At 40.1% G+C, this 25,514-nt stretch overlaps 1 protein-coding gene across 1 annotated transcript in view; it reads right to left on the bottom strand.

Moving 5' to 3' along the window:
- Positions 1-2,165, bottom strand: part of LOC121512824 (neurocan core protein-like) — a 69,204-nt gene extending 67,039 nt beyond the window's left edge. The window contains exon 1 of the mRNA XM_041792303.1: positions 2,083-2,165. Coding sequence (XP_041648237.1) covers positions 2,083-2,155 — 73 coding nt within the window. The 5' untranslated portion in view covers positions 2,156-2,165. The remainder of the gene's footprint in view (positions 1-2,082) is intronic.
- Between the last annotated feature and the right edge of the window lie 23,349 nt (positions 2,166-25,514).

The following is a 25,514-nucleotide window of genomic DNA, read 5'->3' as shown; positions in this document are numbered from 1 at the left end:
AGAGTGGTGATCAGCACATGTGTTGTCAGGACTGACAGTAATTATATAAATGAGAATAAAGGTCAACTAAAAATGACCTCATAGACCTGACCCCAGTTCCAGGGCCTCCAATTGAAGAGCCTGGTTTTAGTATCTAAAAAGGGCTCTCATAATAAGATGTCCCCCAATAGGCCATAGGCTTTAGCAGAAGTTGGAGAAAACAACAGATTCACTTTTGATTTATTTTTACTTCATGGCAGCATACTTCCTCTCAAAATGACGGAGGGAAATTTGACACTGTAGAATAAAAGAAAATTGTAGAGATCTGTCGACAAGTCCATTAAAAACACTTTATGGAACCTTTGCAAACTGTCGCTCAGTTCTGCTCAACTTTCCTCACGTAACTTTTCCACCCTTGTTACTGAAATTTTCATGATGTTGGCTTTTACTTCTGGCTCCCCAAATGCCATCAATTCAAAGAAGCCTTCTCCTTCTGTGCATAATGGGAGGAAATCTCCAGTGAGCAACGATGAGCTGGCACCAACATTCCTGGATTTTGTTGAGTTGAGCCCGACTACTTCTGTTTAAGGAAATCTCCTGTTTTAATATTAGCAGGCAAATCTTTTCAGCCCTGTTAGCTCCAGTATGCTAAAGGCCGGCTCAGGCTACATAATTTTTTTGGTCGTTCACAACAGCACCATGCCAGACCATGCGACCAAAATCTGTCCCATCTTGGCTGACAGCCTGTCCACACTACAAGAGTGGTCCGGACCTCTTAGCATATGCAGACGTCACCACTATCTACGCGACTGAGTGCGAGTTCTCAGGTTGTCGGGGGGGGGTTGGTCAATTGTAGTGGTCTTTTGCTCGAAAAAAAAAAGAAAAATAAGTAACAATTATGGATTGGATTATGGATAATAAGTATGGATGTATCAAAAGGAGGACAATATGGACTGGCTCTCCTTCAGATAGACCTTAAGGTATGCATGTGATAATGTAAATAAAATAAAATAAAATGTACACATTAGTTTTAGGGAATAAAAGGTGGTAAATCTTGTAAATGATGGTGCAAAGACAATGAGCAAATGTTATCCTGTTGTTAGATGTCAGGATTCACTTCGTTGATGTCAACGATATACAAAAAATTCTGACATGCTAGTCTTGTTGAATTGTGGTCGTGAGGAATCGTAAGGAGTCTTGGACGTGTTGTTAAATATGTAACACTACAAGACCTTTGTCATTCCCAACTCTCAAAATTGGGCCCGAGTTTTGACGACGAGCTGTGACGTCGCAGTCAGGCTTAAATCTGGCTGAATTAGTGTAGTTTGAGCCGGCCTCAAAATGGATTGGTGCTATCTAGGCTGGCAGGGCTGTGATACAAGGCTGTCTGCTTCTGCAAAACGATATAAGGGAAAAACATCAATGGAAAAAGTTAAAGCTTTATGTTCAGGCCAGCCCAATGCGGCTTTAAATGTTAACAGATCATCTTTCTTATCGACCTCCTCTCTCTGTCTGTTGGTCTATGAGTGCTGAGAAGGGCAAAAGGCTAGAGAGCATTCCCTCCACACCCTACTGAATGTTCTAACAGATACATTTTAGATTTTCTTTCTGCTGTTTCACAAAGGAATTATATTATCATGACCTGTTCATCCGTCTTCAGTTTGCTTAACACAGAGAGACTTTATGTGGCTGAGACTGATGCCCTACACTCTTACTGATGTCTTTCTGTACATTCATGTTCATACTGACTTGAGCTTCTTGAGCTAATTTTGTGAACTGAATGAAAAAGCTACAGTTAGAATTTTAGCAAATCAAATATTTCCTATCACTTTAATACTTTAAATCAATGTTTGGGCAGTCCTGATGCCCAACCAGTAGAGAACCACTGCTCTAGATGACTTGTGAGAAGATCAACATTTCTGAAATAAAGGAGGGCTGCACAGGCTGTATGTCAAACTCTGATTTTACTTAAATCAATAAATGAAGGTCAGCTGATGAAAAAGAGGCCACAGTTTTGTCTTTAAACATGATCATGTGCAGATGTGTTGGGTCTACAGTTCTGACCAGCTGTCAGGTAAGCCCTGCAGTTCAATGATGACTCACCACAGCACAGAGTTTGAAGCAGAAGGAGGGCCAGCAGGGGCTTCAGTCCACACACAGACAGTCCACCCTGCATCCTGCTGCACCTGGAGACACACATGGAGAGAGAGAAAGCGAGGAAGTATGAGAACACAGTGGAGCCTGAAATCTACACACTGAACTTGTAAGAGTCCTCTGATAAACACCATTTGTCTAAGTCACCAAATTAAATCCTGTCTAGTAGGATTATTTATGACAAATTTCAAGGGCATGAAATGATTTCATTATTCTAAGCAAGGGTCATAAAGGACATGGATTTCTAATTCATTCTGTATTTTACTTTTCTTTTAAAGCAGTACAGTACAGTCTTTGGAATAATCTGAGATGATGAAACTATGATTGTAATTTGACAAAAAGGCATGACCTATTGGTAAAATAAACTTTTATTGTCTTATTACCATTCTCAACCAAGATATATCCCTGTAATGCATCTAAAAGGCCTTACTGTATTCTTGTTAATATCTAATGAGGGTCACATGGTGATTAAACCTATCCCAGCATGCACTGGGGAGGAAGCAGAGAAAAACTAGACTGCCAGCAGTAGACTGGCAACTTTCCCAGTGTGCCTCATGGACCCAGATGCTCAGTTCATACCCATGGTGCCCTAACCCACCTGGCTTTCCTGTCTTTGGACAGATATCTACACAAACATGGATCCGACAGTGCTTAACACTGATTCACCATGAGGAATATTTAACCTTTAAATGGATTCAGGTAAAGCCATGTAAGGGTTCAATTTCAGACACAAACAATATCAAACACGCATGAGCTGAAATATGTGAGAAAAAAAAAAAACAGATTTTTTTGGCGCAGCAATATAAAAACTAACACTGTGATGCAGTTCAAGCTAGCAGTAGCATTAGAAAAAAATGACAGGATTTGTCTTAGGATTCACAGATATTTCTATTTGAGTCAGGCTAACAGGAGACCTCTATTACATATCTGTATTGGTTTATTTAGTCCTATTTTCTGGAGGTGGCAGTAACTAGGGGAAATGGTTCAAGCTGGAAGCATACATGCTGTTTTGTGTTCTCATACATTCCTCAAGAGGAAGGCTTCGTTTTGATCTGCAGCATAACAATACTGCACACTGTGAAGCAACCATCTATGCATGTATCCCGGAGCATAGAAGTGCTTTTCACTTCAGTCTACAGAGATGCTGAAGGGTTTGCAGCACAAGAATGTGCCAGGAAAAGAAGCCCAAAAGACAAACAAAACTGAAGGTATTCCTCACACATCTATGCCACTAAAACCTGGGCATTTATTCCTATTTGACATCTATTTCAATATGTGGTTCACTAAAGCCCAGGGATTGACACCAGATGAAACAGGTCAGCCCCTGCAGAGGGGCCACAGACACCCCGAGTGTAAATAATGAATGTGGCATCTCTGGAGAATTGGCCAGGCTAGCTGGGCCTGAGGATAAGAGGAGCAGGTGGTGGACAGAGGAGGGGAGTGGGCTGCACATAGAGGAGATGCTGGACACTGATAGCTGGTGTCAGTTACAGCGGCATCGGTTGCTCTGAGTCAATCTCTAAGGTTCAGCCAAGGACAAGGGTTCTATCTAATACCCCTGGACCAGGGCTGAATGAAGATGAAGCTGACGTAAGGTGGGGTAAGATCAGGACAGTTTTACAGTTTAAAACTCACACAAAATAATGAATTTCATTACATGGTTTAAACTAGAAAAGCACTCAGAGAGCACAGACCTCCGCCTTTTGCCCTATCTTCCAATAGCGAAGAATCTTTTAAAAAATTCCTGGATCCAGAGGGTGATCCAGATCACTCCCAAAATCTAATCAGTTCTTCCTTATGCCATTTCTGACATTTCCTGAAAATTTCATCAAAATCCATCGATAACTTTTTGAGTTAAGTTGCTAAAACACGAACAAACAAACAAACCCTGCCAATCACATAACCTCCTAGGCGGAGGTAATAAACCACGTGTACCTCTCCAAGCATTTTATAGTCCAAAAATAAGCAAAATTTAAAGACTTCCAACCACTAGTAAAACTTCTCCAATTGGAGCATGCTGGATTCTTTGGTCATTTTAAGCCTTATACTGGTGCATCTCAAAATTTGGACTATCATGAAAAAGTTTTTATTTCAGTGTTTTCCATACATTCATTTATTTGTGGTGGACCGCCACAAATATATTAGGCCCGCCACAATAGATTCTGGCGCTACCTGTTCACCCTCGCTCTGTGAATGTAGCGTGACGTTAAAATGACTATACCACAAATATCCCAGTATAAATTATTGTGGAAGTTTTGAGCCGCCAGCGTGCATTTCTTGCTGGAGGTTCGCTTCTCCCATTGTCCCTGAATGCATCTCTCACAACAGAGAGCTGTCTTTTTCTCCTCTGCCCATCCAGAAAACTCTGCACATGCACGTTTTTGTATCAGTGGTGAAAGAAGCAGGGAACAGGAAGGTAAACAAAGCAACGTGGTGTGTCAGCGGCTAGTTAGATGCCTTTTGAGACTGATAATTAGAAACAGCGCTGGATCTGCAGTGTTGAGCAGTCATTGAACTTTGAAAAGGAAGAGGTCAAACTCACGCGGTATTCGTTAAAATACGCAGCAAGATGACTCCGAGATAACGGCGGCAGTAACACAACATGCTGCTAAAGACATGAGCCCGGTGTTGCTGAAAAGCCAGGATTTAAAAATCTTATGAAGATACTTAACCCGGAATACGAGATTTGCCTGGGTGCAAACATTTTGCTGAAAACTCCCTGCCAGAGTCGGACATGTCAGAGAGAAGACGGCCCAGCAGCAGACAAGTGTGATCCACTTCTCCACAACAATGGAGCCTTATCTCAGGTTAACAGTTCGAAACATTGACAACAGGTCTAATCCTGGATTGAATTATGTAGAGGTACTTACATAAACAATGTCTCGCTTTAGCTTTGTTCGCTTTATCTAAAGCAAACAAAGCTACACTAGCTACATCACTGACTATGTAAGCCAGTGCAGCCATGCTAGCTCTGGCTTTAGCAATGTGAGCTTCAGCAAACATAACAAATGTAGCTACATAACTATGTTAGCTTTAGATTAAGTTATATTCACTGTGTTACCTATGTAGCTACCAAAATCTAAAGCTATGAAGCTAATGTAGCTAATGTAGTATTAGCTGTAACTATGTTTGCTGTAATAGAATGTTTTCATGGAAGACAAATGTTTTTATCCTGTAAACAGACTGTTTACTTGGCTTTATTATTTGTTTTGTAATTAGTTTTTGCAGGTCAGGTTGCTGACTTTTAATGTGTGGCATCTGAACCCTTACCTTAAGCTTTACCTTAACCCTAACTGGAAGTTAAATACGATTTTAATGTTGAGAGTTTTAGCGTTTCTATATTGACAGAGATGGCGGCCTAATAGTGGTGGTCTGCAGCCACGCTGTCTTTGATTACAGGGAATATTCATGATCCCATCATGAGAAAGCAGCAATACACATGAATAAGATACCACATATGGTGTAATATATGCATGATAATCAGTTATTAATGTAGATAATTCAGGTATCAACCTTTAGATTTAGCTGCCAGTTTATGTCTACAATCCTCTGAATTAATGGCCTGGAATTATTTTTAGTTTCTTGTCTCAACTTTCTTATCTTCTCTTAGATTGCCCCTTCACTTTCTCCTCACTGTAGTGCGTAACTAAAAAGAGTCATTAATCACTCTGACAGCCTGTCTGTTACTCCATCCACAAATAATGGTGTTGCCCCAGCTCCACATACATGTCATACACACAGTAATGATGTGTTTGTGCAGGTGTCACTGTTTAAATTTCTTGGTGTAATAAATCAGGGCCACCCTGCCAGTTATCAGAGAGCATCTTCAAAGAATGTCTTATGATGGTTTTTGAGAGGGACCTGTCACATGGTGTCAAACAGAAATGGCCTCAGACATTTAAAGTTTCTGGGACCAGTCCTAAGTTTTAGCCGGTCTTACAGCATTTTTAAAACCCCATTAGTGGGTTTATACTGTTCAGAGATGCATTGTGAAACCAACTGAATGGAATTAAAACGTGAGTGTGCAGCCATGCTCCACCTTATTAAAATAAATGAGGGTGTAACACAGCAAAGCACAACTAAATAAAACAGTTGATAAAGGAAAGGAAAAGTAAGCGCAAGCCAAAGTCAGGGCATGTGAAAGAGCTCCTGAAAAAAAAACAGAAGAAACAATCATCAAGATTCAAAGCTCATTATATGGCAAAGATAGCTTCATTCCCTCACAAACACATAGCAGCAGCTTCTTAACAGGTCATGGTGGAGGAAACTTGCAACACCAAAATTAAGTGTGAAATATTATGGAGATTGCATAGGCAGTGGATAAAAAGTCACTAGGAAAGGAAAAGAACCTGTAAACTTTGACATTAGATTCATGCCATTATAAACACAGTGTGATGAAGCCATTTCATTTTGTACCTAGACTCCGTAACTCTTACCTTAAAGGTGCTTTTAAAAGGGAGATTATTATGAGTAACCTATGTTGTGAATAAATAAGGTGCTAATCATGCTCACATGAAAAGGTGCAGTTAATCAGGAGCTGAACAACCAGGGAAATAGGGATGAAAGGAAGCAAGGAAGAAAAGCAATAAGAGCACGTAAAAGAGTGTGCTTGTTCCAGCGTTATCATTGTGGAGCTGAAGAGTGCTGTCAGTTACAATGAAATGTTTCACTGCACAGCGAGGCTTCACATGCATACAAAACCACAGGCTTTTATTAAGCTGTTGTATGGTATTTAGGTTTTCAGACACATTCTGCATTAATTCACCAATTTGAATTAACTCAGTGGTCCAAATACTAAAACAATGATAACAGAGACACTGTGCAAAGTGAGCTCACTTGCTGTATTTGCTGTTTTTAAAACAAATCAGACATGGTGATAAGACACTGCTGTCATTCACATTATTTCACCAACACAAACGAGTAACATTTGGTGTGTTACCTGGATGCTCTTTAGTGTCAGAGTGAAACATCCTGATGACTGGACTCAGACTGATTTTCTGTCACATATCACTCTGCTATGCTAACGTGGCCATCTGTTTTGCCTTGTGTGTGTGCTACAACATAACCATGCATTTGAACCACTGTGGCGCAAAAGTCCACTTCATGGCAGGAATTACACTACTGACTGTGCTGATACCAACATCACAGTACAAAGCTGGGCTGATTTTGCTGAGCAGCCTGATGGTGCAGAGATTCAGGGCTGCCCAGAACTATATAGAAACCTATTACTTACAGCTGAGAGCCACGCAGGTCTCCTTGATTCATAAAACACCCACACAGCAGCCTGCAGCCAAAACATCCAGGAACCCTATTAAGGATTTGGCTCAAAGCAGACCTTCATCCCTTTCTTTTATGAGTGGCTGACAGTACTCCTACTACATGGGAATGAAAAAAGGGCAAGAATGGAAAGAAAAGAAAGTGAAAAATATTAAGACAGATACATACAGTACAGAAAAAGGCAAGAAAGGAAAGAAGTAAAAGGATAGAGACTAATGGAGAGAGAAAATTTAAGTACAGAAAGTGTGGCCAGCCCGTTTAAAAAAAAAAAAAAGATATATCTTTATGTTTGACTGGTCACAGCAAGGCCCCCTTGATGGACTGCTTGTCTTTGATTGGGAGGTAAATCTGGCTCAAGAGGGGGAATGGGAAAACAGTTTAGACACCCTGATCACAAGAGAAAAGGAAAAAGGGCTTTTTAAGTCAACAAATACAGTATGTTTCTAGATATTTGGAAAAAGACAAAGTATGAATATAATTAGTGAATAAGAATGCACCAGGCGTGGGCTAAAAACAGCACATACTACCTTCCTCTGCACTGCTCATGACACTGAGGGAGCAAACTAATGAACAGAGGAATGAGAGCTGCCTGTCATTTAGGAAACCTATCTAATCTGCTCCTTTATTTCCACAACTGAGCTGTGAGGCAGTCTGGGTAATGAGAGGGAGATGGGAGGATAAAAGGAGAATGGGATGAATAGTATGAGGACAATTAGAGATGTATGCACTGTGTGTGTGTGTCTTCTCCTGTCCAATCTCTCCACTCTCCAAGTCCCAAATTCCATCTGATCTACTTATGCAGCTCATTAAATCATCTCACAGCAGACCGCACACTGGGAGCCATATGCATTTATGGCCCCTGTGTCTGAAGTATGATATGCACACAATCGCCCACTGGTGGGGGTAATGTTTTGCTTTCATGTGCAGTTAAATCAGTTTCCATCTCATGACAATAAGAGACAGTGACAGGGCCAAATACAGACATCTACCTGAGGCACCAGGACACACACGCACAAATTAGGTCCCTAGAAAGCAGACAGACATATGGTGTATTTATTTAATGATCATGTGGGATGTAGGTGTGTGTGCTCAGTCTCCTTTCCTATTGAAGCCTTCTGCGCGTGACCCATTAAAAAGTTCAGTGTGATGAGTATAATTTCAGTCTATGACTGGAGATGAGGGAGAATATGAAGACTGGACAGGTAGAGTCAGACCACTCCATCATCCTCAACAGTTCAGAATTTGACCAAAATATTCAACTGAAACCACAAATAGTTATTTCATTGAAAAAATAAAGCAATGATGTGATGGTGGTAATATTGTGGGGGCAGTGTTTTGTGACCTAAAAAACTGTAATAGTTGACCAAGAAAAATCCTCTCTTGTAAATGGCACAAAGGTCAGTTCTCAGCCGTTTGCTTTTTAGACTTGTCTGTATGCTGGCTTCCAGCTTTATGCTGATGATGCAGTTATTTATGCTCCTGCTTAGTCACCTAGTAAGGCAGCAGAGATCCTGAGAAGCTGTATGAAGTCCAGTAGTCGCTGGAACTTGGTCACTCTGTTTTAAATCTAAATAAAACTGTGTTAATGTGTTTCTCCATTAGGAAACACAGCTGACTTGAACGTTTTAAGGTGAAGAAAAGGAATAAAGCATTAGAGGAGTTCACTGAATTTAATTTCTTGGGGATAATCTACAGCTGAAGTCTTATAAACGGGAGGAAAAAAATCACGGAAAAACAAAAGAACACCCTGAATTAAGTTAATCTAATTAGTAATATACACACTTAGGCAGAGCAGGTCTTCATGCACTTAGAGATGTAGCAGTATTAAAATTTCAAAACCCAATTATCGTGATCTACAATATCAGTTATCAGTATTATCGTGGTATTGTTATAATTTGCTGAAAATGTTCAAAAGTACTAGTTCATCATTTCAAATAATTTATTTAAGTTTTACACACATTGTATCTCAGATTAACAGTCCAGAGCAGTCTTTGGTTGTATAAACACACACACACACACACCCACACACACACACACACATATATATATATATATATATATATATGTACATTAGGGCTTTCAAAGTTAACACATTAATATCACGTTAACTTACTTTTAATGCCACTATTTTTTTTTGGTCACACGATTAATGCATGCGCATTCTGTGTGACCCTGGACCCATCCCATAGTTTGCCAGATCAGTGCAGTGCAAGCGAGCAGAAATGGATAAAGGACAGAGGCTTTTGAATGGCAGATTGAACTTTGAGCTCATGCCAAATAAGACTGAAGTTATTTTCTCTTACGGTCAACATGAACTTAGTTACCAGGACTGTGTAAAGTCTTACATAGCCCATACCACTCGCTGGCCGAGCACACTGCTGGAGTAAAGACAAAACAATGCATTTTTTAACTGAAGCAGTATAAACTGTGTAGAGCCTAGTGTTGTAGGAGAAAAGGAGACAACGCTGAAGAAGACCACGAGTCAAAATGCGTCTGTTGTGCCTTGCCTTAATAAAACTACCTAAAAGGACATTCTTTGAGTGCTGAAGTCTTGTCTTCTAGTAAGTCTTTTTTGTCGTGCACCTTTAGTTTATTGTTTGGAGGGTGCTCCTTTTTTTTTTGCTTTTTCTCAAGGACGATCTTAATTTATGATGAAATAGAATATATCGACGATCTGCCAAAGCATAAGAATTGCCTTCTCATCTGTTCCACCTTTACAGCTCAATGCTGACTCACCCCTCCCATCTGCTTTCAATGGAGTGGTGATTCAGGGCTGAAACTGAAACTTTACATTTATTCCTCGAAAAGAACTAACTGCTTTCTGGTTTTCTTAACCATCATGCAGCAGGAAAAAAAATAATTTGCACAAACTGCACAATTTTTTTTTTTAATAATCTCAACGGACAGCATCCAAAACAGTCGGGTCAGAGTCAAACAGGAGAGAGTCAGCATAGAATAGTATGGCAGATCAATATTATTACTATTAGATCAAAGCATTTTATGTCATATTATAAAAAATGTTTTAGGCAGCATACTCAATAAGCTCTGCACATTTATTTACATGCTCAAAGTGATCTAAGTCGGCAGCTCCATCATTTTCCTTAGTGTGCAGCAGGCAGGTGAGATTGTAACATCACCACTTAATGTTCTTTAATAGACTTGTTCCTGATCCCCATTACAACAAGAATACAATAAGCTTACTTATTCTCTGCAGGACTATTTGTTACAGAAATTGTGTTTAGTTGTGTTTTAATTTGCTCATATAGTAATTTTTACCGGTCTACAAACAAACCTTATATGAATTCTCATATAAACAGGAGGTACACTCATATAAAGTTGCAGCTGTAGGTATTGTGCTCATAGGCAGCATTTTTCAGGGTGATGATTACTGTTAAAATGTGCTTGTGTCGACTTAAATAGTTAAAAAAAAAAAACACAAAAGAGGAAACACAAAAAGTGATGCAAAAATGTTCAAATTGGCTCCATAAAACTGAAAAGACTTGGAAAGAAATGTTTGGTACTCAAAATACTCTAAAGGCTTACCCTTGATTGATGGTGGAAACAATAAATGAAAAATATTTAAATATATCACACATTGACCAACAGGTTGTTGCAGAAGGAAAAAAATAATAATAATATTCTTGACTTACACATAATTTGTGCATTTCAAAAACAGTATGGGAAATTTTTATGGGAATTACTCTGATGTTGTGGTCAATATCCTACAAATTAGCTTTAAAATCAGAATTAAGGTTAGCTCATTTGCTGACGAGCTTCTGTTGTGATTTCAACACTGGATCAATATTTTTAACTAACAGGGCTGCAAAGTTTGGGAGTGGTTTTTATAAGCAGATGAGGAGCAGCTAAAGCCAGTGAGTGCATACTATTCCAGTAGGCTACGTTTTGCAAATTTTCCCTCAAGATGACAGTTGAAGGTAATTTGATCATAACAGTGATGTGCTTTGATCTTATGAATTGATAAGCTTATCGCTTAAATGCTTCAAGGCTCACTAGCTCTTGTGTGTCTCACTGCTCCGACAGCTGGTGACAGTGAGTGTGCCGGGGAGGGAGCAGGGAAAGTCCTTTAAAGAGACTGGAATTAGGAGAGAAAAAAATAATCTACAAAAAAAGAGCTTCAACTGATAAGTGAAAACTTTGTGATAAGGAACTTAAAAATACACTGAAAAGGATAGACAAGGCATAGGAGCTTGATACAGCTAAAGCCTGATTTAGGCAGAGAAACATAAAAAGTTTGTGTCAAGAGAAAGTGTTGAAGGGGAAGACACTGTACTGTGATAATGCTGCCAGAAAGACACTCAAAGGGTGAGAATGAAAGAGGAAGAAATATAACACTCAAAGCACAGAGAAATAACACTGAAGGGTAAACAGAGGAAAAGAAAATGAGCAGTAAATTAAGCTTCAGCATGCCGTACTTATTAAATAATAACACTTAGAATGGTTCGAGAGCTATGTAAGTCTAAAGACATTTCTAGGGTATTGTTAGAAGCAGTAAAACAGCGAGAGTGCTGTTGAGTATAAATAGAGGATGTAAGTAAAGTGTGAGGAGGTGGGGATGCAGAGAGGAGGAAGAATAACTTAGGAGGAGAGTAAATACACCTCAGTGAAATATAAGAGAGGACATGAGGAAGGGAAAGTGATAGAGAGCAGGAGAGTTATGGACACTTTTGATGGTGTGGTCAGGATATTCCAGCTTCATTGCTATGCGCAGCAGTCTGGTCTCAGTGGGAACACAAATCTGTAGTCTGAGATAGAGACAGACAAGGATCCCATATACAGATTCTGAGGCACACTCATTTGGGAGGATAAGAATTGATGAGACTTACCCGAGGCCAAGCTTTATTGACTTCTTTATCTAGAGCTATTTGATCCCGCTCCCAGCTTCCTGAATATATGAGGCTATCATCCCAGGCGAGCAGGTCCAAACACGCAGACATGACAACTAATTTCAGGATATGGATAAGTGTGCATGAGAGAGAAAGATGCAGAGATACCAAGCATGTCGCAAGAGACATAAATAAAAAGAAGGCAGAAGCACAAATGTGTGACTAGAAAAACTAAGAAACCTTCATTCAGTGTTAACTGATGATTATGAGCATCACGTGCAAAGGTTTCCTTTTGATATAATCCCTCAAATACCACAGCCAGACATCCTCGTCTTTCTATCTCTCTCTGAACCCTTCCAAGCCTCCTCTCTTCTCAACACCGCCCTGATCTTGTAAGCTACACAGACGCCCTGATAATTGGATTTCAACACAGCATTCAAAAGGAGGCATAAAATAATTAGCGACAAATTACTGACAAACATCAGAATCAATCTCAGACATGGTGATCATCTCCTTGGCCTGGCAGTTCTCTCCGGGAGCATGATGGAAAAATGTAACATCAGTTTTACACAGTTTGAAGCTTTTGTAGCTGCTTGAGTGCAAGGAGCAGCAGCAGACACACGATGTGAAGAATCGCTGCATATTCTCATGTTTGGATGAGTGAGCTGTAGTACATACATGATAGTGATGGTTGTGTGCAGCAGTGTGCATTCAATTTGTTTGCTTTCTGACCTGGAAAAATACGTGTGTATGTGTGCAGAAATGAGAAGTCTTTGGAGTGTAAACCAGATGTAGCAAAGCATCAATATCTCTCTAGGCACTTACTCCCTGAGTGAGGAACAAAGAGTCCAGACAACATTAGGAGGACTCTGATCAGCTCAGCTCTTTTATGTTCATCTCAGTTACTGACAGCCCTGAAATCTGCAACATGCACACATGAAGGATGTCTGTATACTCTGATACATGGTATTATCTTTGTGTTTTATACAAAGGATTTTATTTTCAACTTCAATCTTTGTGGCTACCCACAATCATGAAAACAAGACAGCCAAGATAAAATTATAACTGAGTCACATAATGTGAGGTGCTTGGTTTGTCCACAAGTTTTTTGTCATGTTTGTTAGCAGCATAGTATGTAACCAGTCCTTTTCACCACAAAAACGTTATTACAATCTTTAAAAAGAGGGGAGAGGAGGCCATGGAAATTTTTCTGGCTAATTTGAAATGCAAAGGAAACCACAGAGAGAGCTTAAGATCAGGGTTTCTTGTAGCTGGTATGTGCCAGTCATTCTCCAGTTTCACAAGCAGTTGTCTGGCTGATAAGAAAATGTATGTCCAAAAATTACAGCTGAAAATGTGTTGATTGCCAATTAGAAAATACAGAATTATTATATACTATATACTGACAAGTGTTACATAGAAGATACGTTTTAAGAATCCTTTAATACAAACTCAAAGTATTGAATACTTAAAGGAATATGACTACAGCTTACTTCCTGTTCGGTGCTGGGTGTTGTTTGTGCACTCACCACAGTACATGGCTAATTTAGGAGGCCAATGTTCGTGTGATCAACGTGGATGACGGCAAGCAAACCTTGTCCCCAGGAAAGTTTAGGGCGGCTGAAAATTATGAATGGAAATCAACGGGAGGGAGTTTGGATAAGTAGTCACTGCAGGCAATAAAGAAGCCAAAACAAAGTCATGTAGATAGCTGGGTGGCAAAAACACCAATGCAGAAGCACGGACAAACACAGACCTTGACCAAGGCGAGAGTTGTAGTGGATTTCAATGAGTGAGTAACTAAACCCTGCCTATGACATATTCTCAGAAGAAGTGGAGCTGTATTCACTAGGTCATGCAGAAAGGCATGTGTCGTTTGGGCTGACAGTAAGAGCACCATCTCCCTTCCCCGAGGCTGGGAGTACATGCCTGGGGCATTGGGTCCTCTAGCCTTGCAGCTGCAAGCGTAACTTCAGCTGTGGCAAAAGTCGCTAATGAGAGGAAGACTGTACTAAAATATCCACGGTGGATGCTTTTCACTCTTTCTTTGAGTCTACTCCAAAGAAATCATGATCGTTGGATTTTACTGTTTTAGTGAAGGTTACAGTTGAGATCATCAGTTTATGAGGACTTACATGGGGCAACTGATGGTAAGACTCAATATTTATTGGAAATATGGAGTTTTAATGTCATGTTTGATTAAAAGACCAGTGATTAGTTATTTGTAACCAGTTACGGTAGCAACTAATGTGTTAAAGGGCTAACTTATACCAAGAGTGCGAATTGCTGGGGGGATGGGGGGGATTTCCCCCCTTCTGGTTCTGATAAACCCCCCCATGAAAAATTTTCATTTTATCCCTGCCTCTGCAATGACTGAATGCTGGGCCAAGGGGATTGCATACCCGCTGCTGGTGCATCTGCATTTGCCCATTGCAATGCAGTGGCATGGGCATATTTTGCATGTGAAATTATGCATAAGTTACAGCTCTCCCCACTTGGTACAGTCTGCCTCTTGTAAGCACAATGAGTGAGTGACAGACATGTCAATCAATCAGTAGGGCCGGACGATTATGGCAAAAATAATAATCATGATTATTTTGATTGATATTGAAATCAAGATTAATAAACACAATTATTCATTGATTTCAAAATTTGAGCATTTATTGAACCACAACTTAAAAGAACGATCAAAAATAAATTAGTAACAAGTAAAATAATAACAATATATTAAATAATAGCAATAAAAAACAATAAAAAAAAAATCCAATCTACATGCACTCCAGTAAAACTTGCAAAATTCGCAACATGCAAAAATCACTAATAACACAGCCAAAAACACAACCCAGAAAATATTCTTTGAAGCACACATTAATCGTTTTTCTTCGGTTATAATGTTTTTATGATCATGAGAAGCCAAAATTGAAATCATGATCAAAATTCAATTAATTGTCCAGCCCTATCAATCAGCACTTCCAGCCTAATCCAATCCCCGCCTCCTGACTCAACTGTCACGAGCCAATGAAAGCCCGGTTTACTGACACAAACTTACCAGTAGTTTGTTTATAATCTTAGCTGATACAGCAGAATGTCCGAACAACAGAAATTATCTACATGTGAGCACAAAAAGGACATTACTTAAAGAGGAAGGACCTCTGAAGCGAAGAGAGAAGGTTTTAGATTTATTTTTACAGTGAATGTTTGTGGGAATCCTGATGCTCAAACCCCGCAGCTGCACGTGCTAACTAGCAATCAGGCAGGTGCGCGCTGTCTAACCTGGACTGATAGAACATCAATCTCCTCTGAAACTCAGCGAGAAACAACATTACCAGATCAGAAGCTAACCTCTCATCAAAACCACCATCAAGTCCAGTAAAGTCTTAAGCTGGTAAAATGAAACACTGCATGAAAAACCAGATTTCTGACCCCTGAACGGCTGCAGCAGCAAGATCATACCTGTTTCAGACGGATTCAGAAATCACAATGTCAGCAGTTTAATGGAACTGAAGAGACATAACAGACTTCGTACGAACTTTACAGAGCACTAACTGGCTCAGAAAACTGAAAAGATGCTCTGTGAGGGCGTGTAAGCTGGCTAAGTAAACATCTAAAGGTAGGCTTTATTTCACCTGGGATCTTCTGTGATAAAATTAGAATTACATTCTGCAATCATCCATGTTTGGAAGTTGAGTGATGATCATATGGCACAGAGATTCTGTTTGTGTTGTCCTACACCTGCTGTTTAAGTTTAAATGAAGATATTAGTGTTATTGTGCATCGCTGTTATTTTTCTGTGTTCAGTACATGCAGTTGCAACTGGTCTGCATGTTGACTCGTGTAGACTATAATATTGTTGACAATTCCAGAACCTTTGTGTTGCAAAGGCTTGTTTGCATTTTGCTTTTGATGTGCTATCATTGTTCTGATGTTTCTTGTGCAGCTTTATTGCTTCACACTTCGTGGACATTGGTGCTCCTTATTGTTGACATGAAAAAGGAAAGATTTGTTAATTGTTGTTCCAAGCTTTCCTAGAAATAAGAGTTCAGCTGATTGTACTTCAATAATTTTTAATAGGCTGAGATTGAGAGAGGGGGAACGATAAAGAGAGGAAAAGTAAGCGAGAGAGCCTGTCCGTGCATTACGCATTAAACAGAAGGACAAATAGGAGAGAAAATAATCATTTGAAGCGCATGAACCTTCTGCTATTTAACTGCTTGTGTTATCGTAATTTCTGATCAACTCGGTGTGACATCAATATGCAAAAATCCAGAGTCTTTGGAATTTGTCAGGCAAAATTCCCAGTCTACGTAAACTTCATAATTTCAATGTTGAGCAAAATGGATTGTCAGCCATTGTGTTCTCACAAACTCACACTGCAAGAACACTGCAAACTCAAACACCAGGTGAGAATTGGCTTGAAGGCTCACAGTGTATGCCTGGCTATAGATTAAAGGCCAGCTGTAAGTTAAGATGAGTTTTTTTTTTTTTTTAATGCCCCCCACCCCCATTAATCTGCAAAGAGGAATGAAGGCTGGTAGAGCTAGCTGCTAACATTAGCCATGCTCTACAGAGTATATTAGGCTCACATCATACACAACTGACACAATGACCCTGTGAGGAATTTGACTGTTTTCAAAGTACTTTCTCCTCTTCAGACTAGTTGGTTAAATGCAATTTAAATGGACATTTAGCCAAAAAGGGAGATGCCTGGTAACATCCTTAGCTGTAACAATGCAAAATACTACTAACAGTATTTGCCTAATGACCAGGCAAGATTATAGCCTGCCAAGTGCTCTTTCTTCTCTGCTGATTCCACCTTCAGAGAAAAGGTCAAGGAGAAAATGATGGCACTCAAACCTTAAAGTGAAGTAAATACACCATTTAGTTTCCACTGCTTAGCAATGGAAAGCAAATTAAACTGCTTTACTGCTGAGAACAAGGTGTACTGATTGTAAGTTTGATAAAATGTTATGTTTTTTTACTCTTAAGCATGAAAAGGTGATGCTTTTACTTGTGAGATGGCTGGGATGATTTCAGAGAGCTAAAACCAGATCATTACAATGTTGTCTTATCTTGATGAGTCAAAAGTGTGGGTATGTTTCTTTTGTTTTCCAGCATATGGGCACAAAGAGCCTGATGCAGACCTGCTTTTTCACTATTTAAAACTCTTTCAGCCAAAAAAAAAAAACAAAAAAAGTGGGTCATTATACTCACTCACTGTTGAGTCAGACCTTTTCAACAACCTGCCGTTTGTGCTAAAATGTTTCTTGTTCTTCTCATCGTGTTTGACAGTGTCTTAATGCTTCTATTGATGTTCCACAGTGTTGCAGCAGGAATGCAGAGCTATTAGCCATCAAGTATTAAGGGTCATGTAATGGTGAAGTGTTTAGAAAGAGTACATTGCTGCATGAGTCTTTCTGAAGGATGCTGGTTATTAATGACAGTGTCAGAGCAGAGCAGCCTCCTTCAGTCACATTACAGGTAACTCATGCTCTATAAAGAAACATCATGACATTACAGCTTTTTGTTTATCTTGACAGCTTTTCTTGTCTTCACAGTAACTTCATATGGTGCAATCAAATGTCGCAATCAGTGTCGGAGCAGAGCGGTCTCCATAAATCTCATCGCAGGAAGCACATGCTCCACAAACAAACACAATGGCAGGGACCAGAAATTTAAATCCACTTTAACAGGAATTAATCCTTCCCTTGTCTAATTTCTCACCCGGCTGATGTTAATGTCTTTCCCTTGTGATACTCTGCATAAGAAAATGAGATGGCACTCATCCAAAAAAAACCCGCATACACATCATTTAAACGATGACAAATGAGGATACAGAGACTGCTTTGGATATTAGAGAGAAAGACTGCCAGATGTAACCTCCTCCAGCCTTTATAGCACATACGTAACACTGGAATACAACAGGAATCAGAGGGTTTTTTTAAGGCAGCAAAAGGCTGCTGAAAGGACTTCTACAGCAGGTTAAAGAAATTTGAGCAAGAAAAGGAGAGGCCACAGTAGAAGTAGAACAGTAAAACGACCAAGTATCAAACTGTGCCAGTTTTGAAGGATTGAAGAAATATTGATGTAGATTCATGATAACTGTGATTTGTTAGCCCTTGGTGCCAACGTCAGGCAACACCCAAAGTCAGTTGTATTGCTAGGTCTGAATTTGTAGGCCAAATTTCATGGAAGATGTTGTAGAACTTCTCTATCCACAGGGCTTGATTGTGGTGAAGATTAAAAATGACACAGACTGTCCGTGGAGTGCTGTCCCCGTCCTGTTGTTTTTCGCTTAGATGACCTCTGCTGTGTCTCTGCAGGAACTTGTTAGTGTATCTGGTCACACCTGAATGTTCAGGGTGTAAACAGCTAAAAGTCCAGACTGCTGTTTCACCTCTCTGTCACTCTGACTGACATGTACTGCTACTGTTGCAGGGCTGTCCCTTTAAACTCATTTACTTTGCTCTTATCTCCACACATCACATGCATGATGTGTCACTCACTCACTTGTGCGTATCCTTAACCACCTGTTTCACTATAGCTTTATTGAATGGGTCCCTCAGCATCAAAAATTGCAACAGATTGCAGGGCATTTTAAGAATCCATGATAAAATTTTCAGTTTGACCCTTGCTGACCTGACTCAGTTTTACAAAGTTAGGACTCTAGAAAAGGCCCGGTTGATCCTGGCTGATCACAGCACGCAACATGGCAATGACCAATCTTCAAGATGCATATAAGGTAATTGTCAAAGCATGAGACATTGCACGTATGAAATCATGTATGTCAACATATCATTTGGACCCTCATTATATCAGTTGTCCTAAAATCTCTGTCATGGTACTTGTAAATGGGATGGGCAACAGATTACAGACTCCTCAGTATAATGCAACAATACCCACTACCACCTCAATAAGAAGCACGCAGAAGAATTATCAGCTGTCTTACAGTCAATTAATAAAAAAAGAAAAGTAAAAATTGATATGGCAGATAAATCGGTTATCTGAATTTTTATATCTTAATGTTGGTATTGGCATCAGCCCCTAAAACATACATATTAGTCTGGCCCTAATGGAGAGTCTTGTGGATCTTTCTTGCACTGGTGTCACTTGTTCTTACTCTTTTTGTTCATCTCAGAGACCTTGCAGGTTTCAGCTCTCTCCAACTCCACACTTAATGACTAAATTAGAGCCATTAATTACTCTGATCAGTGATGCGAACCTCCACCTCGTCCACCTGGACTCTTGGCAGTGAGACCAGACAGGATGATTTATACTGTCGCCTTTTACCCTGCTTTAATCCTTAATACTTCTTTCTTTCCAGGTCTGTGTATCCTGACAGTGAGAAAAAGTGTAATGTTCAATCTATAATGACAGAGTTCTAATACAGGTCTGGCACATAAATTGCATTGCTTTATTGCACAGAATTGCATCAACTTTGTATCTTAAACAATAAATCCTCCCCCCATATTCAAACCTAACCCTTCTACATTACTGCTGCAGTGGGACCTTGCAGGCGCACTTGGGACTGAGGAGACATGCATGGAATAATAGATCCCACTACAACAACAGAGGCAAATTACAGATATTGTCTGTAAATACCCCCAGGAACAACAACCTGTTTTCATATGAAAGCAATGACTTCCTAAACGTTGGATGAATATTTGTGAGTATGTGTTTATCAGTGCACTCTTCCTCTGGGCTCATACGCACAGCCTGCTGTCGGCCATCAAACCCTGATGGATGTTGTTCTGTCAGTGCAACCAGCTGTTCATGCAGGAGCTGCATCTCACCTCTCCAACGCTTTTCTTAGATGTGGAGCTGACAGGCAAAGGTGCACAACTTTTAGTTTAATTGCTTCTTTGCACACGTTTGACTGATCTTTAAAGGTGACATATTATACCCCATTTCCGCTATTTAAAAAAAAGTCTTCTGGGATCTAGACGGAACATCTGTGCCATGCTTGGTCAAAATACTGTATAATATGGATCAAGCAATAACCAAACTCTAAACAGCCTTTATCAGAGTGCTTGGTTTTGGTTTGGTCAAATGTTCAGCTCTGTACATTCATTCAAGGCATGTTTTGGCCAAAAAAATAGACTGACGTAAGGCATATATGTGGTGAGTATGTGCCTTGTGGCACATCGCCCCTGTTATCAAACCTTAATGTTTGACAAACAAAGAAGAGAATATATTGTAAAAGACCTCACAATAACAAGACTTTATAAAGGTACAGTTAAGCTTGGTTGCTGTTTCAAAACATGGACATCACACCTGACATGCACCTCTTCAAAAATGGAACTACACTTTAGTGAGAGGCTGACATATGTCCTGCAATTGGTAACAATGTTTTTCGGTGTTATAAATGAAGCTCAGCGTTAGTTCATGCAGGACACAGTGGTCATACGACCAGCTTTGATCAGCTGACAGCCAGCTAATCCCACATATTGCCTCCCAGCTCCCACAGCCAATCTCAGCTCTTTCTCTCAACTCCGTGATGTATTTAAATATGAGGTACTTCTCACTAATCCCTGCTTGCATTAATGCTGATGCACCACGCTGCTGATGCTGGCAAAGCTTCACCTCCTCCACCCCAGCCTCCTCCTTTATAGGATAAAGCTTGTTGCACCCTCAAATTGAGATTCATGCTACCATGGTTAATTGCTTTTGAACTAATTTTATTGTGTTCAGGTTGCATTCTCATAGATGTATCTATAGCTATGTGCTCCCTGAAAAGTCAAAGCATGCTGCTTGACTAACCCAGGGAGCATCTTTTGAGCAGAGCCTTCTTCACAAGGTCAAACTGTATGTCTATTTTGCAATAAAATAGTTAAATGTATGATGAGAGTGTTCTGACTGAACGTTAGCTGGCAGACACTCTTATCCAAAGCAATGCACATCTGGGGCAGGTGTCCTTGGCTTAAAGAATTTGCCCAAGGGCCCACTCTGGATACTCATTGTGCCTCAATGGAGATTTGATCCCCCAATGTCTTGTGCCACAGTCAGACATGTAAACCACTGAACTATCCAGCTACCAAAAGTCAGCTACCCTAGTTACCATCTCCTCCAATGACCCTACATGATCCTACATACAGGCCCACCCCTCCCTATACGCAGATCACACACATCACGTAGGGCCTCATCACATGTGGGGGGCCTCACTTTGAGCATTTCATGCAATGTAGGGGGGCTCATACCAAAGTCTGCTTTAGGCCTCACTGTGGCCTGAGGCAGCCCTGCCTACATGCCTAAAGCTTATTCACACGACTGTATGTGCAAAAATAAATGAATGGGTTTTTCCATGATGGGTCCCCTTTTAAAAATATTTGGGGTGCAGCATTTGGGTGACCAGTCTGATGACATAAATCTAAACATCAATCTTAGTGACTTTTGAAGGTGCAATCCTTCTTCCTGTTACCCTCTTCTGACTGCCCTGACTCATTGTTCAGTGAATGATTGCAGAGGAATTTGATTGCAGACAGGAGAAACTCAAAAGGATAGGTGAAGCTGAAGCAGTGATGGATTCAGTGGGGAAAAAAATGCATATTTTCCAAACCGTGTCATGTATAATCTGTTTCTGGTAGCATTTCAAGCTCAGGCACATCTTCAAACTGTCACACACAAAATACCCAGAGAGAAGGTGCCAGGATCAGCTCACAGTCTATCATTACAGGTAGCAGATAGATAAATGGAACACCTTGCAAAAAGTCGGTGTCACAGTATTGAAAGGGAGAAAATGTGTGGCTGCTGTTGAATTGATGACAAGAGAGTTACATCAGAAGATTAAAATAACAGTTATAAATCTGCTGCTATGGAGTGTTGCTTTAATTTTACAGGCAAGGAGAGGCCTGTATTTATGTAAGCATATCCATACTGTGACATTTTAAAAGAAAAAATCTGGTTGAAGCTACAAGTGCCATTAACAGCACTGAAAGAGCTACTTCTCTGAGGTATAGAAGATGGAAACTGTGAAAGCTGGTGCTAAGTGCTTTGGTGCAGTGGGTGGCTGTCTTGGCACACTTTATATGGCACCAGTGTTAGTGAGAAAGAGAAGGAATCAGAAGGATAAAGTTATGTTTTAAGGACATATTTCCAGTACAATTGCCTAAACCCCCTTTTTACTGTGTTGAATGAGTCATCTGTAGGAAAGAAATACTTTTGATTATTATACTCAGTAAATCTGATGTCACAGACTTGTGAAAAATGACACCTTTGTGGTGTAAAACAGACTCAAAAAAGAAAAAAGGCACAGCGAGAAAAAAGCTAAGAAGCACAGGATTTGAGAGTTTGCTCTTAATGTAGGTATTTTATTATGAATGACAACACAATTAGGCTGCTCCAACACAATGAGTCTAAAAAGAAGCTTGCTGCTAACCATTTAGACTAAAAGAGGTTTAATGGGAGAAAAAGGGAAGCAACAGAGTTAGCACAGATACAAAGTGCCCTGAAGCTAATCAAAGAGAGCCTGACGACAAATTCCAGCAAATCTTACTGTTAAGCATTTGTAATGTATTTTGCTTTACCAGACCCCTAGAGATATATTCTTGCCTTCAAACACTGACTTCTTACTGACGAAGTAGGCACCTGAAAAGCTTATCTAACTAATCAAATGATGTTTACTGAGAGAAAGAAAGGAGCTAATTCAAAACCCACTTTAATGCAGAGGGCAAGCAAAGTGGCAGGGGACTTGAGCAAGCTGCAAAGTAAATGATCACTAGAAAGATTTGATTGAGTTCAGTGTATATTATTTGTCCTGTAATGTAAAAGCACAATGTACAGTCAATGAAATTAAATGCATTGCGCCCAGACACCTTGTCAACCATAGTAGTAATATTTGAACAGCATTATTGGAACAAGCAAATGAACTATTGGATGAACAGAAGAATGAATGAACAAATGAAAAAAATGTCACTTTAAAAGACAACCAGAAAAGCACTCTGAGAGCGCAGACCTCCGCCATTAGCCCTATCTCCCAATAGTACAGAATCCGTTTGAAAAATTCCTGGATCCAGACGGTGATCCAGATCACTCCCAAAATCTAATCAGTTCTTCCTTATGCCATTTCTGACATTTCCTGAAAATTTCATCAAAATCAGTCACAACTTTTTGAGTTATCTTGCTAACAAACAAATAAACTAACAAACAAACCCACCCAATCACATAACCTCCTTGGTGCAGGTAATAATTAAAAAAATAATAATAATCTTTCTTAAAATAGATATTGCACAGATAAACATCACGTGCTACAGCAGTGGTATCAACACAAACAGTGAGGTGGAGAATAACAAAGAAGGGGAGGGATGTGGAGCTGTGGAGAACTGGACGAGCAGAGGGTGAATGCAGAAAAGAAAATTTAATGTACACTACATGGACAAAAAAATTTGTCCGTCTGGTCATTACACCAATAAGGACTGAAATTACGTGTTCAAATACATGCACTTTAATATGAAGTTGTTTCACCTTTTGCAATTATAACAGCCTCCACTCTTCTTGGAAGGCTTTCCACAAGATGTTTCTGTGGGAATTTGTGCCCATTCATTCTGTAGAACATATATGAGTTCTTCCACACCAAATGCATCAAACCACATCTTTACAGTCCCTGCTTTGTGCACTGGAGCACAGTCATGTTGGGATAGGGAAGGGTCTTCCCCAAACTGTTGCCACAAAGTTGGAAGCATAGCATTTTCCAAAAAGGCTTGGTCTGCTTAAGCATTAAGATTGTTCTTCAATGGAGATAAGCAGCCGAGCACAAACCCTGAAAAACAGCCCCATACCATTATCCCTTCTCCACTTAACATCACAGCTGGCACAGTGCAATCAGGCAGGCAACATCATCCTAGCATCCACCAAACCCAAATTCACCCAAACAGAGAAGTGTGATCCTTCACTCCACAGAACGCATTTCCACGGATCCACAGTGCAGCTTCGGTGTGCTTTCCACCACTCCATCTGATGACTGGCATTGGATATTTTGGCATAAGCTGTGCATACAGCTGCTCAGCCGGGGAAAGCCATTCCATGAAGCTCTTGCTGCACTTGTTTTTGTGTTTACATTAATGCCAGTGGGAGTTCAGAACTCAGTAGAACATGTCAACTTTTACGCACCATGCACCTCTGTAATTTTACATGGTCTTCTGCTTCATGGCTGAGTTGCTGTTGTTCCTGAATGCTTCCACTTTCTAATTATATCACTCACAGTTGACAGTGGAATATTCAGCAGGAATTAAATTTCACGAACTGTCTTACTGCAGATATGACATATTCTCTTACTTTAGCCAATCTCTGAAAAGCATCTTTTAACCTCTTGTTTGCTACAGATGCTAACAGCTAAAAGTATTGTTCGCTAACTGCCCTTAATCATCCAGCGTGGATGAAAAATATGGTAAGGCATTTTGCTTATGTGAGTATTGTGACGCCTACATCCTAAACCTAGAGCCAGTATGAATAAGAACACTGATATTGAGTGGGGAAATCGCTAATAACACAAGATAATTTAACAGTGGATGGCGGTATGGTCTCAGCTCAGGGAGAACAACAGTTATGGATCATGGAGAACACAGTGCTGACTCCAAATTTCTGGCAAAATCCTCAACTCCTCGTCATCCTCTGGGTTATCATGTCTTTTGGAACCATCACTATGATAGACGTATTCTACGGAGGACTTTACACCTAGTAGGGGGTAGGTGTGAGATTTAAGTTATAACTTACACCAACGCTGAAACTATCACAGCTGGTGTAACACCTTAAATGTCAGGAGAGTGTAAACTCTGTCGTAAGCAAAAACTTGTGTTCAAACTAGGCTACATTTGAACTTACACACAGCTGGTGCAACCCATAGCTGGTGTAGATAAATACCAGGGGTCTTGAGCTGATGGATAGAAAACTATTTTCAGGACTCTTTAATTTAATTTCCATCCCGCTCAGCATTAAAATCATTCCCTGAGGTCAATGGTAGCCTGAAACATACATGATCTTTGATTAATGAGCTCACAAATTCAGAGCTGCTGGCTCTTTCAGGAGTTGATTTTTGAGCTGCATCAACAGAGCTCACTTATCCCAGTGAACTTAACCTCTCTGACCTTCTAAAAGGCGCCGCTCTGCCAAAGCAAAGCGAACACCTCATTTATCTGGCAGCCAAAGCAAAGAGCAGGTACCACAGGAGGCCTGAGGAGCTGACTGTCAGATCTGGGGCTGTGACAAGAGCAGGCTGAGCTCCTGGATTTAGAAAAGGGCCTGCTTGGATTTGGACAGCGCTCACTGGCA

Source organism: Cheilinus undulatus, linkage group 7 (assembly GCF_018320785.1).
Source record: "Cheilinus undulatus linkage group 7, ASM1832078v1, whole genome shotgun sequence".
NCBI classification, from domain to species: domain Eukaryota; kingdom Metazoa; phylum Chordata; class Actinopteri; order Labriformes; family Labridae; genus Cheilinus; species Cheilinus undulatus.
Note: the sequence above shows the minus strand (reverse complement) of the source record. Positions and strands in the feature narration are given on the sequence as shown.